The sequence below is a fragment of the Dama dama genome, chromosome 14 (assembly GCF_033118175.1).
Source record: "Dama dama isolate Ldn47 chromosome 14, ASM3311817v1, whole genome shotgun sequence".
In the NCBI taxonomy this organism is placed as follows: Eukaryota; Metazoa; Chordata; class Mammalia; order Artiodactyla; family Cervidae; genus Dama; species Dama dama.
The window spans coordinates 64,235,317-64,248,438 of NC_083694.1; the positions used below are offsets into that span (position 1 = coordinate 64,235,317).

General features: G+C 37.7%; 1 protein-coding gene across 2 annotated transcripts in view; it reads left to right on the forward strand.

Moving 5' to 3' along the window:
• PLA2G4A (phospholipase A2 group IVA) overlaps positions 1–13,122 on the forward strand; it is a 162,769-nt gene that overhangs the window by 65,588 nt on the left and 84,059 nt on the right. For both annotated transcript variants that reach the window (XM_061160947.1, XM_061160948.1), the window contains 2 exons: positions 10,798–10,946; positions 11,737–11,850. In XM_061160947.1, the coding sequence (XP_061016930.1) occupies positions 10,798–10,946; positions 11,737–11,850 (263 nt within the window). The remainder of the gene's footprint in view (positions 1–10,797; positions 10,947–11,736; positions 11,851–13,122) is intronic.

The window sequence follows — 13,122 nt, forward strand, 5'->3', positions numbered from 1 at the left end:
TAGGGCCACAAATAAACCCCAAAACTGTATAAATAGCTGTGATAATTCCTTTTCAAATGGTTTTGACTACGTGAGCTCTACATTTTTTAAAGAGTTCAGTTTCTTCTAAAACATTCTAATGGAGATGTGTAAGATCAGTGAAGAGAAAGTCCATAGTTTAGTGGTAAGCTGGGGGTAAAAGATTTCAGATACAATGAGGAAACAGAGATGTAGTTAGGGAATCAGAAAGAAAAAGATATTTTGAACAGAAAAGAAGATAATTGCATAAAGGGCATTGCATATGTGCCAAATCAAATGAAAATTGAGAAAAAAAAACTTATTGAATTTTACATTGAAGTTATGATAGGGGTATGGTGACTGTCAAGAGTTGATGAGGGGAGGAGGTCGATACAGAGAAATATTTGTTAAAAAGTACACACTTCCAGTTATAAGAAGAATAAGTTCTGGGGCTGTAATGTACAGCATGCTGAGTGTAGTTAATAACATTGTATTATGTTTATGGGACTTCCCTGGTAGTCCAGTGGCTAAGACTCTGCGCCCCCAATGCTGGGGACATGAGTTCCATCCCTGGTCAGGGAACTAGATTCCACATGCCACAACTAAGACCTGGCACCGTCAAATAAATAAATACATCTAAAATTAAAAAAAAAATACTTGTAGTATATTCCTGAAATTAGCTAAGAGAGTAGATCTTAAATGTTCTTACCACAATAAAGAAAAGGCAGTTATGCTAGGAAATGGAGGTGTTAACTAGCTCAACTGTGGTAATCATTTGGCAGTAGGTATGTGTAGCAAATAATCATATTTTATCCCTCAAACTTACACAGTGTCATTTGTCAATTACATCTCAACAAAACTGCAAAATAAGAGAGAATAGACTGATTATGGTAATAAAATAAGGCAGAGCATAATAGGTTAGGAGTTTATGGCTAATGGGCCTTAGAAGCAGTAAATATAAACTATATTATTTTTCCAAAAATTTGATGGAAGAGAAGAAACATCTTGAGGAATTGGCAGAATCAATTAAAATTGTGTTTGTTTTTTAGAATAATCAATGTTTGTTTATATTTATAAGTTGAAAGGAAGCAGCCAAGCCCAAGCAAATATTTACAGGTTACATTTGGGGTTGGGGATAAATAAATGAGAAATCTCTGAGAGGAGGTGGAATAGTCTGAAATTGAGAAAAGAGTATATGGAAACTTTTTCTTCTAAGACATCAGGGAAGAATTTAAGTATGAATAAATACAATTTCCTACTATAAATATATTTTTTAAATTGTGAGGGATGGGGAAGAGAAACTAGAAGAGAGCATTTAATCCTCTCCTTCTTGTTTTCCTAGTGAAGTGTGAACCCGAATTGTTTTCTGAGATGAGAAATAGTGAGTAGTATAGGTGACTCGAGAAAAGCAGTAAATGTTTGAACAACTACATGGAGGATGGAAATAAAAAAGAATAGGGATTAGTTATATGTTTATTCAAGTTAATAGTTAAATGATCATTGGACTATGCTGAAGTAACTAACAGTGGAGCTTTCCTGTCTCCTAAGAGCAATTTAGAAAATACAGATTAAATTAATTTTTTAAATGTCTGAAAGATTGAAAAGCCTCTGAGTCAACTAGGATTTGAGGGACTAAGATCTCAGTGAGAAGAAAAGTCATTGAATTAGGTCCAGTATTCTGCTAGCCACTTCCCACTCAATCCACTGTGGAATCTCAGTGGGTGTGGGGGTGATGGGGATGTGAGATGTAGCCAAGTAGTGAAGAAGCAGGGAATCCACTAGAACTTTGGCAATCTCAAAGGGCTTGGGGATATGAAAGCTGGATTTCAGAACCAAGTCAGTTAGGATTTGAGGGGCAAGATCCCCGAGAGAAGGGAAGCATAGAGAAGCCTGGAAGTCAGCACCTTCACGATGTGTAGGAGCCAAATCTGTAATTTATACAAGGCAACAGGCTAAGAAGCCAACAGAAAATATGAGAAAAGCAAAGCAGTGTTGTTGGCAGTATCATAGTGCTAAGAGGAAAAGAAAAATGGGTATCAGAACTGCCAAATAAAAGGGGCCAAGGACACACCCCAGGCTCTCAGTTGAGAGGTTTTGGATGAGAGTGGGTAAGAAGTAGACTGAACTTTAAGTCAAGTCAGTTTTTTATTTAAGTCGTCAGTTTTTTATTAAATTGAGCAGATTCAACCCATTCTCACTGCTTGCCAGAGAATAAGATGGGTCTCTGAGGAGGTAGATCTAGCTCCTCCACAATTCTTCATGAAAAGTTCTGGGCATTCAGTCAAGAATTGCCCGGTAGACCAAAAAAACAAGATCAGAAATAAATAGATCCCTGAGTACTGGATATGAACTTTAACTAAGATGAATATGTTCAAGAAAATAGATGGCAAAATAGATGTTCAAGAAAATAGATGGAGAATTCTACCAGGGATCCAGATGCATAGAAAAAAAGCAAATGGAAAATTTGAAACTCAAAACACACTAAATGAAAATCGAAGTTCAGTAGATGGGTTTGCCATAGTTTGAAGGCAGTTGAAAAGAGAGAATTAGTAAACTGAATAGGCCAGTAGAAAGTATCCAGACTAAAATACAGAGAACAAAATGTGAAATAAAATATAGATTAAAGTATAATGAATATCTGGGGTATGATTTAAAAATCTCTGGGGAAGAGAAAGAGAATGGGGCAGAAATAATATTTGAAGATATAATGGCTGAGAATTTTCTGTCACTGATAAAAATGCTGTTTTGAACTCAAGGGTAAATACAAAAAAAATCAGATATTACGCATATTGCATTAAAACTGTTGAAAACTAAAGGCAAAGAAAAAACATCCTAAAAGCATCCAGAGGGGAAAAGATATATTCAGAATAGCAAGAGCTGACTCGTTGGAAAAGACCCTGATGCTGGAAAAGATTGACAGCAGGAGGAGAAAGGGGCGACAGCGGATAAGATGGTTAGATGGTATCACGACTCAATGGACGTGAGTTTGAACAAACTCTGGGAGATAGTGAAGGACAGGGAAGCCTGGCATGCTGCAGTCCGTGGGGTCGCAAAGAGTCAGACACGACTGAGCGACTGAACAAGAGAAAAGAAAAGAACTGAAAGTAAATCCCTCAGCAGACCAGATAGAAGCCATGAGGTAACAGAATGACATTTTTTAAGTGCTGAAATAAAATAATAATAATAATTTACAGTATAATAATTTACTATAAAATATAATAATTATCATAATAATTTATTATAAAGCTATTATTTATTATAAACTGTAATAACACTAATTGAATTTGCTACAAGCTTAAATGAATACAGTAGACAGTCTGTAAGTCCATACACACTTATACAACCACTTGATTAATGAAATGTTTATACTGTAGTATTAGGGTTAAAGGCAGCATTTCTAATAAATAATGCCAAGTTTATTGGACAAAATTTTGAGTATGTCTTTTACTCAAGAACATATCCAACAGATCAAAAGAAACACATAAAGAATTATTCAACCTCAGATAGTCATGCAAGATGTGTGAATTTAATCTACGGTGAGATATTGTTACAAATCCATCAGATGTTTAAAATTACAAAACTGACAATATTAAATATGGAGTATGATTTCTGCCATGTGAGTATTAACATCAGGATGTACAAAGACATAATAACTCCACATCCAAGTAATTGAATTCTTAGGAATTTCACATCAGAAAAATAAAAATGTGTGCACCAAATGTCACGTCTAAGAATGTTCATAGCAGCACCATTAGTAATAGCCCAAAGTAGAAACAATCCAATGTCCACTAACGGTGGAATGGATAAATATTTTATGAAATGCTCAAACAGTAAAACAGTTTACATTAATAATTAATGAGTGTGTTATTCTACACATGTCAATATGGATGAATCTCACAAACTTAATGGTGAGCAGAGTAAGCTAGACTGATATGTACAGGAGTACATACTGTTCTTGATTCTATGTATATAAGGATAAAAATAAAAGTAAAAATATTCTCTAGTGACAAAAGAAGGGTAATGGTCACCCTTTTGGAGGAGATGGGGAAGGCTTTTGGAGTACTGATATTATTCTGTATCTCTATCCGGGTGGTGGTATCATGGATGAGTTCATTTTATGAAAATTCAGCAAACTGTATGGTTAAAATCATCTATTAATAATTTTTTCTGCATCTATCTTATCCTTCAATAAAAATATTACATTAAGAAAGGGACTAAACTGTTACTGAAATTCATATGTTTATAGTGGAGCTAACCATCGCTTTCCCAGGGCTTATATCAGTAAATGAGCTGGCATAGTGCAGGGAGTGCTGAAGAAGTCTGAGCCCGAATTGATGCATTCAAACCGTGGTACTGGAGAAGACTCTTGAGTCCCTTGTACAGCAAGGAGATCAAAAAGGAAATCAATCCTAAAGTCAATCCTAAAGGAAATCAACCCTGGATATCCATTGAAAGGACTGTTGCTGAAGCTTCAATACTTTGGCCACCTGATATGAAGAGCTGACTGTCCGGAAAAGATCCTGGTGTTGGGAAAGATTGAGGGCAGGAGGAGAGAGGGTTGGCAGAGGATGAGAAGGTTAGATAGCATCACCAACTCAACGGACATTAATTTGAACAACCTCTGGGAGATAGGGAAGTACAGAAGAGCCTGGTGTGCAGTCCATGGGGTTGCAAAGAGTCAGACGTGACTTAGCAACTGAACAACAAAAAGCGTGGGAATAGTGAAAAGGTTGGCATCATAAAAAAGTTTATTTTTTTAAATCTTTAAGTTTAAAAGCTGTAAATTCTCCAATTATTATTCCTAAATCATAAATGTTTAAAGGAATGACCCCATTGGAGAATAGTATTCAGAGTCATTTTTTCAACAAATTATTATTTAATTTTTGGTCTTACTATGGCATTCATACTTTGGTGGCAACTGAAGCAGAACACTTGAATATTAGTCCATCACCTTAAATAGAGTGCCAGCTCACACACCCTCATGTACTTTATTCTTGGATTTGTTTTCATTTGGTCACTTGAAAATGTATTTAATGGCTAGAGAGAAACAGACATGAATTAATTTGTTGTGCTTAATATAGTCCACAGGCAGAATAACTCCATGACGAAGGTTGGTGAGCTTGTTGACTTCTCAATGCCAAAATGTTTCTATTTTCTGTGGGTGTTATTAAACCATTGTTCTTTATTTGATTGTCATGTGTGTGCTATCTGCTCAGTCGTGTTTGACTCTTTGCAACCGCACAGACTATAGCCCATGAGGCTCCTCTGTCCACAGAATTCTCCAGGCAAGAATACTGGAGTGGGTTGCCGTTTCCTTCTCCAGGGGATCTTCCAGACCCAGGAGCCGAACCCAGGTCCCCTGCATTGCAGGTGGATTCTTTACCATCTGAGCTACCAGGGAAGCCCATGATACATAATTGTCATAATGTACTTTAAACCCCACTTTTCAAACATGTGTGCCTAAGTATCATCTGATGAAGTTGTAAAAATGCAGATTTCCAGATCCATGCTGAAGACTCTGAAGATGCAAGGTGTCTGCATTTTAACACTCCAGGTGATTTTGTGAACATGCTTTAGTGGACTGTGTTTTGGGAAACACTGCTTTAAGCTCACTGTCAGTGGATTGCAGCTATTCAGAATGGGATTTTTTTTGTTGTTGTTGTTTTTAATTTATTTGGCTGCATTGGGTCTTAGATGCAGCACTTGGCCCTTTTGTTGCATCATGCAGGATCTTTTGTTGTGGTGCACAGACTCTCAGATGTGGCATGTAGGCTCGGTAATTGCAGCTCATGGGCTTAGTTGCTCAGAGGCATGTAGGATCTTAGTTCCTTGGCCAGATATTCAACCTGAGTCCTCTGCATTGAAAAGTGAATTCTTAACCACTGAACCACGAGAGAAGTCCCCAAAATGGGATATTTTGCTGTAGATTTGGGGGAGACTTTTCCTTTCATTTTTTTGTTTGTTTGTTTGTTTTGCTGCATATATCACATGAATTGTAACATTATGGGGCATCTTTGGGCTTCACCAGTGGCTCAGCAGTAAAGAATCCACCTCCAATGCAGGAGACTCTGGAGGGTCGGATTTGATCCCTAGGTCAGGAAGATCCCATGGAAGAAGACATGGCAATCAAATCCAGTATTCTTGCCTGGGAAATCCCATGAACAGGGGAGCCTGGTGGACTATAGTCCACGGGCTGCAGAGTCGGACACGCCTGAGCGACTAAGCACAGCACATGGACCAGCGTTATTTGAAGCAAAGGGTTTAAGGTGCTGCTGAGCAAGGTGGGTGTGAGAAGCAAATGGAGCATATGTAAAATCAAACTTGGAGTGTGGAAGCTGCCACCAGCTCCTGGGATGAATCATATAATGTATGACTCAGACAAATCTGAGATGACAGATGGCCTTGTTATGACTTTAGGCGGGCACTCCTTCAGCTACTGAAGTTTATGAGAAGTTTTACAACCCGGGAATTCTGAAGTTATTTCTGATGCATGTAGTTTCATGTCATCTTTATGGGAGCGAAAAAAAAAGATCTGTATCTCACATCCCCAACATTTTTGTTAGTCACGATTCAAACAAAAGGATACGATGTAAGAAAGTCTGAGCCCACACATTGCATCTTTACCACCCATTTCGTTGGAGCTAATCAAGGTGAAGCTGAATCAGTGACTCAACACCCTGTTAATCTGGTAGGCCTTAATTCACCAAGGCATGAAATAAAGTTTTTTTTCATGTGTTTCACTTTCTTCTCCCCTTAATGCATTTCTAGGAATTACTCTATAAAGTATGGCTAAGTTTTGCTGCCAAAAATGGACTGATGTCCCCTTTCAAAGCTTCCTGCCAATGAAGATTATAGATTTTTTTTTTTAAAGTGAGCTGAGATATGTGATTCTCTTAACCCAACTTTAAAATAGCTTCTTAAAACTTCCTTTCATCCTGTGTTGTCCACCACCGCTACAGCTGTTTCTTAACTTGCAAAGATAAGCAATGATGCCGATTTCAGTATCACGGTTTGCAGCTGTCGGTGGTTTTCCACTGTCTAGCAGCCTTTGATGTCTCCTCTTTGATGTGTCTTATTAATGAAGCAAAACTAGAAAAACCACCAGTCTTGACAAAAACTTTTAGAGTATTGACTGTATTCAAAAGTAAAAATAAGAATCTAAAATGACAAATTTGCACTCGATTTCAATTTTTTTCTTTTTAAAAAAATGTCTGTTGGACTTTCCTGGTTGTCCAGTGGCTAAAACTGCACTGCCAATGCAAGGGAAATGGGTCACTTCCTGACTGGGGAACTAAATTCCTCATGCCATGTGGCATGGCCAAAAGATTAAAAAAAAAAAAATCTGCTGATGTTCTGATATATAAACACAGGGCTGGCATCATGTTGTATGGTATTTTCTTAATTATTTTGCAAGAGTTAGAATCTGGAAAAGCATATGACCCAAGGAGAGTCCAAAATGACAAGATGGTAATATCACTAGTTGATTCATGCCGCTTCAGTTTGCTGCTTCCTGCCCCTATCTAGTTCCTCACAAAGAACTTCACTTTCTACTTTCTCTTTCTTGTTTGACTGGAGAAAAACTGTCCCTCCTCTTTTTCAAAGATTCAGATAAAGATCAAACCACATAAGGCCATTTCTCCACCTACGGTTTAACATTATGTATGTGTAACAACCTGGGTGACTGAGTTACTAGTCACTAGTTTAGTGTATCTGCTTGTCTTCCTTGCCTCTAAAATTAGGCTATTAGCATTTGACTCACTTCCATGTTTCAAATCTGCACTTTCATGTTTGGCTCCCTCAAACTGTTTCTTGATGGGCAGTCCCTGACGTTCAGTAGGCACCCAAATATTTGTTGAATGAATGAATGATGTTTACCATGTTTACTTCCCCTTCCTGGCATACTTTTTGTTTTCAAGATTAGCTTTTGCTTGGCTTTTTGTTTTCCAATATTTTCTTCTTGTTAAATTGCTAAGTTGGGTCTGAGTCTTTACGACCCCAGGGACTGTGACCCACCAGACTCCTCTGTCCATGAGATTTCCCAGGCAAGAATACTGGAGTGGGTTGCCATTTCCTTCTTCATTTCTAATATTTCGGGGGTTGGGGGGGGGAAAGAGTTTTAGTCCCATAAAAAACTAAACTTATGGGATGAGGAAGGGCTACATTTTTTTACATTTAATGTGAAGTGCCAGTGCATATTCTCTTTAAAAGTATGTACTTCTACTCAGAAAAGGAAAGGTATTTTTCTTTATAATCTTCCACCTCATGCTAGTCTAATAATTTTATTTAGTTATTTTTGGCTGCTTTGGGTCTTCTTTGCGGCATGTGGGCTTTCTCTAGTTGTGGTCTGATTGCAGTGCATGGAATTCTCATTGCAGACGCTTCTCTTGTCGTGGAGCACAGGCTCTAGGGTCAGGGGCTTCAATAGCTGTGGCTCTCAGACTCCTTAGTTGTGACACCTGGGCTCTAGAATACAGGCTTTGTAGTTGTGGTTCATGGACTTATTTGCCCCACGGCATGTGGAATCTTCACAGACCAGCAATCAGACCTGTATTCCCTGCATTGGTAGGTGGATTTTCAACCACTGGACCACTGGAGAAGTCCTCTGCTTGCTATTCTAAATATGTAGTTTTATTTGTGGTTTGCAACCCTGTGCACTGGTGACATGGCAGAAACACAGCTAAGGAAAAGGAACGGTCATCTCTTGGTTGAGGAGTGGGTTGAGTCCCCTCGTAGCATGTCCTTCTCTTCTTTGGCCCATTTTCTCTTGCCATCCTTCCTGTCTAGTCTCCTGTTTTCTAATTTGTCTACTATTGATCTGTCGAGAGAGAAAAGCATCAAGTTAGAAATTGCTATATATAAATGTTTTAAACCAATACATTGTGTACCTTACACAGTGTTATATATCAGTTATATCTCAATATGAAGAAATACATAAATTCAATGAAAATAACTAGCTATTTCCTTCTCTCTAAAATAAAGATATCAAAAGTGTGAACAGACATGACCTCCTCAGGTCAACTGAGTAATTGTTTAAAAATGCAGATCCCCAATCTCACTATAGATCTGATTATGGGTCTTATGGAATGAGGGTCAAAGTTCTTTGTATTTAATCAAAACCCTAGGCATTTATCTTATACTCTCAGTTTTAAGACTCAGCTGCCCTTGACCAATGATGCATAAACTCCAATTGGAAAAATTAACTAAATGACAATCCCAAAGGCTTATTCTTCATTTGTAGGTCTTCTAACTTAACAGTTAAAAAAAAAAAAGCCCACTTAAAAAGCCTGATGACCACAGAGAAGAACTGTGATGGGCATCAATTACATTATTTGACCATAACTATTGTAAAAGGACAAAGTATATTTTAAAAAATTGTTTTAAAAATTATTCTTTGAAAGCCAGTTATTTAAGAACTATTGTTTTTGCTTTTCCTTTGTTTACAATTTTTGCATCTTTTTTTGGTGAACTTCTGCACCTCTCTCTCTCGCTTCCCACCCTTACCCTCTCTCTGTTTCCACTCTCCCTCTCTTCCCTTCCTCCTGTCTCCCTTCTTCTCCAAAACTCCTTTCTAGCTCCTCTTTCCTTGGCAAGCCACCCGTTATGATCACATCTTTAGCACTTAGGAGCGTTATTTCATTGAGAGAATGGCCGTTGCAGTTGCGTCTTGCTCTGATACTTACTAGCTGTGTGATATTAACATTTCTCATTTCTTGTCGTCTCAACACTAAGAGTACTTTATAGTGCTGTTTTGTGAGATTAGAATGAGATTCATGCATGTGAAGTGCTCAGCAGATATCCTGTCAGTCATCACTCGATGGCTGGTTTTCGTGGTTATGAGTTATAATTAGGCCACACAGGAGAGGATGTGTTAAAGAGAAAAATCAAGTCCTTAGGTTAGGAGACCTTAAATATTGTGATAGTTGTTAGATTCTGAAGATACAAAGAGGAGTTCCTAACCTCAAGTTGTTCACAGTCTTGTAGGAAAAGTGCAGTAGTGTAAGATTCAGAGGAGCCACTAAAGAGAGAATGATCAATATTTCCACACACAGGGTCAGTTGCCTTGCTATTAAAAATATATATAGAGAGAGGGAGGAAATTTAAACAGTTCATTGCAGTTATTTCCCTCAGTTTAAAAAGATACCCATATCATGTCCTGACTCAGTGGGTCTTTACATGCAACAGAAAAAGCTGTCACTTCCTTGATACACTCACTTCCATCTGATTGAGTACCCCTATAATAAATATAGAAATATGTATTGACTACTATTGTAAATGCCTCCCCTTAGAGTTTTTCAGTGTACAACCTTTACAACCATCCAAGGCATCCTTATAACTATAAACAGTATTTATGTCACACTGGCTTTCATTATTTGGTTTGGCAAATAACATAGTTGGGTAATTTTTCTAATATAAACAATCATGATGATCCTGAGCTCATAATCTTGTCACCATGTAGTCCTGTGTTAGAGGTTATGTTGTGGTTAGCTAAAAGAGATTGTTATCATTGTCTGTAGTTGGACTGAGATGTTGATTGCAGTGACCTCTAGACAGTCAGAGGAATTCTGAATAGATCACCTAATAAATGCTTCCCTCACAAAGGACTATTAGGAAGTCCAGGGGTGTAATATGTAGAAAGTATATAACCTACAATGTTCTTCCATTATATATTATTTGGTCTCAGACATTTCAAATATGTAATTGTAGATTCATTGAAAATAACCTGATAACACATGTCGATAAAAAAAAAAGAGAATTTAATCACATTTTTGCTTCCTTCTCACTTGTGTTTACTGTCTACAGTTGACACTCCAGACCCCTATGTGGAACTTTTCATCTCTTCAACCCCTGACAGCAGGAAGAGAACAAGACACTTCAATAATGACATAAACCCTGTGTGGAATGAGACCTTTGAATTTATTTTGGATCCTAATCAGGAAAATGTTTTAGAGGTAAGTGAGTCATTGGGGGATAGTGGGTCAGTGGGGGTCAAGTGAGTCATTGGGGGCGGGGGGTTATCTTCAAGTTGAGCTTGAAAGCATCACATTTTTCCTCTCACTGCATTCATTCTTCTCGGGTAGGTAGCTGGAGTCCAGCTGGCAGTATACGGTAGATGAGCTTCTAGCTGCCACACATCAAGCTATGTGAGTGTCCAAATGCAGGAGTTAGGTGGGGCTAGAGTCTTTAATCCTCACCATGTAGTTTGCCACAGTCCATGGGGTCACAAGAGTCAGACGTGATTTAGTGACTAAACCATGCCAATCAATTGCACTTTGGAGAAAACATTCTTTCTGTTTTAAAAGGGGGGATCCAAGTACAAAGGATGAAATATTGCCAATTGATTAGGACGTCAAAGTAAGTTAACTTTATTAGCTTAAATTTGAAATACTTAGCTTTAAAATAAGTTCACATAGATCTTTTCCAACAGTTTGCAAGTGTTTTCTACATTAACTTCTTTCTCATATTCCAAAATAACGTTTCCTCTGAGAGGGGAGAAATTTCATTTTTCAAAATATGATAATGAATAGGTCAATCACAAAAGTGAAAAAGTGAATGATTATGTTAGAAACTCAGAAAGAAAAGACAAAGTATTATTACTAGTAGAATATTTAGGATTTCAAATGACTATTAAATATTACTTGAAAAATTTCACTTTTTTTAAGTGTGGTGGAGATTTTAGATACAATTTCCAAAGATCGCAGAAAAAGTTGATACCTGTGCTCTATTTTTTACTCTCTACAGATCACATTAATGGACGCCAATTATGTTATGGATGAAACTCTTGGGACAACAACGTTTCCAATATCTTCTATGAAAGTGGGAGAGAAGAAACAGGTTCCTTTTATTTTCAATCAAGTAAGCAACACAACAGGATTATTTTTCAACCTCATGTCAGATAAAATCTAGTTAATCTGTAAAGTTGGAGTTTAATGTTTGGAAATCCTCTTCCTTCCTTTCTTTTTTTCTTAGGTGTGCTGCATTTCTGAGATTTCAATAATTTTTTTTTAAGAATAATAAGACTCTAGAAAAATTATTTACACTGAGAAAACATTAGATTCTTTTTACAGGAAACTTACTTTTACAGGAAACTAGTATTTTACAATAAGAAATGTAAGCAACTGGTAAACCAGGATTCAGAGAGCTTGTCACTGCATTAATTTATTCTTGTTGGGTGCAGCTCAGTGTTTTTGTCCCTTCAAATGACTTTCCAAATCTCTCTCCTCTCACTCAAATGTACATATGCCTTAATCTTACCTCCTTTCCGAACAGTTACCATCCCGAATTATCTCTTTCTTCCTGAACCTCCATGATAATTACATGTTGTTCATTGGGACTGAATCTTTTAACCTCTTCAAACTAAAATCCTGTAGGCCAGGAATTTAGAATAGTGGTCATGCATGCTTAAGAACTGACTTAAGCCCTGAGGACTACTTGACCAGCTCATCTAATCAGAGGAACCCTGGTGCATTATGAACACTACGGTCACACACTCCCCACTGATCCCTTTAGCTGCTCCAGGAAGCATGTCTTCTATATATTTTCTGTCCAGTGCCAAGAGATACACTGGCCACATTTTAAAGTTATTTCATTCATATTTCACTCTTTCAAGTGTTTACTGGAGTCTACCCATCATTGTGTTGTGTTCAAGGCATCTAAAGAAGAAGAAGCTATAGGAAGCTCTTCCCTCAATTATCTTCATCTGGGGCAGAGGTGAGGTAGAGGTTGGGAAAGCAAATAGATACAGGGAGATATATGCGATGAAAAGAAACCACCACACAGCAAGATTAAGCATCAGTGAGGAATATACAGAGTGCAGTGGGAAGACAGAATAAAGAAAGATGGTGTTATGAGAGGAGGCCAGGTGTGGATCCATATCAGTAGGTGATTTTGAGCAGGTCAAACGGTGAACATAGCTGTTAACACCTTGTCATTTGAAGCCAGGTTGTTTGGTGTTTAAATCCCACCTTTGTTTCTTACCATCCATTTCATCCTGGCAAAATCACTTAGCTTCTCTGAATGTCAATTTACTCATCTGTGAAGTGGAGATCCCTGGAGAAGGAAATGGCAATGGGTTGGGCAGATCCCCTGGAGTAGGAAATGGCACCCCACTCCAGTATTCTTGCCTGG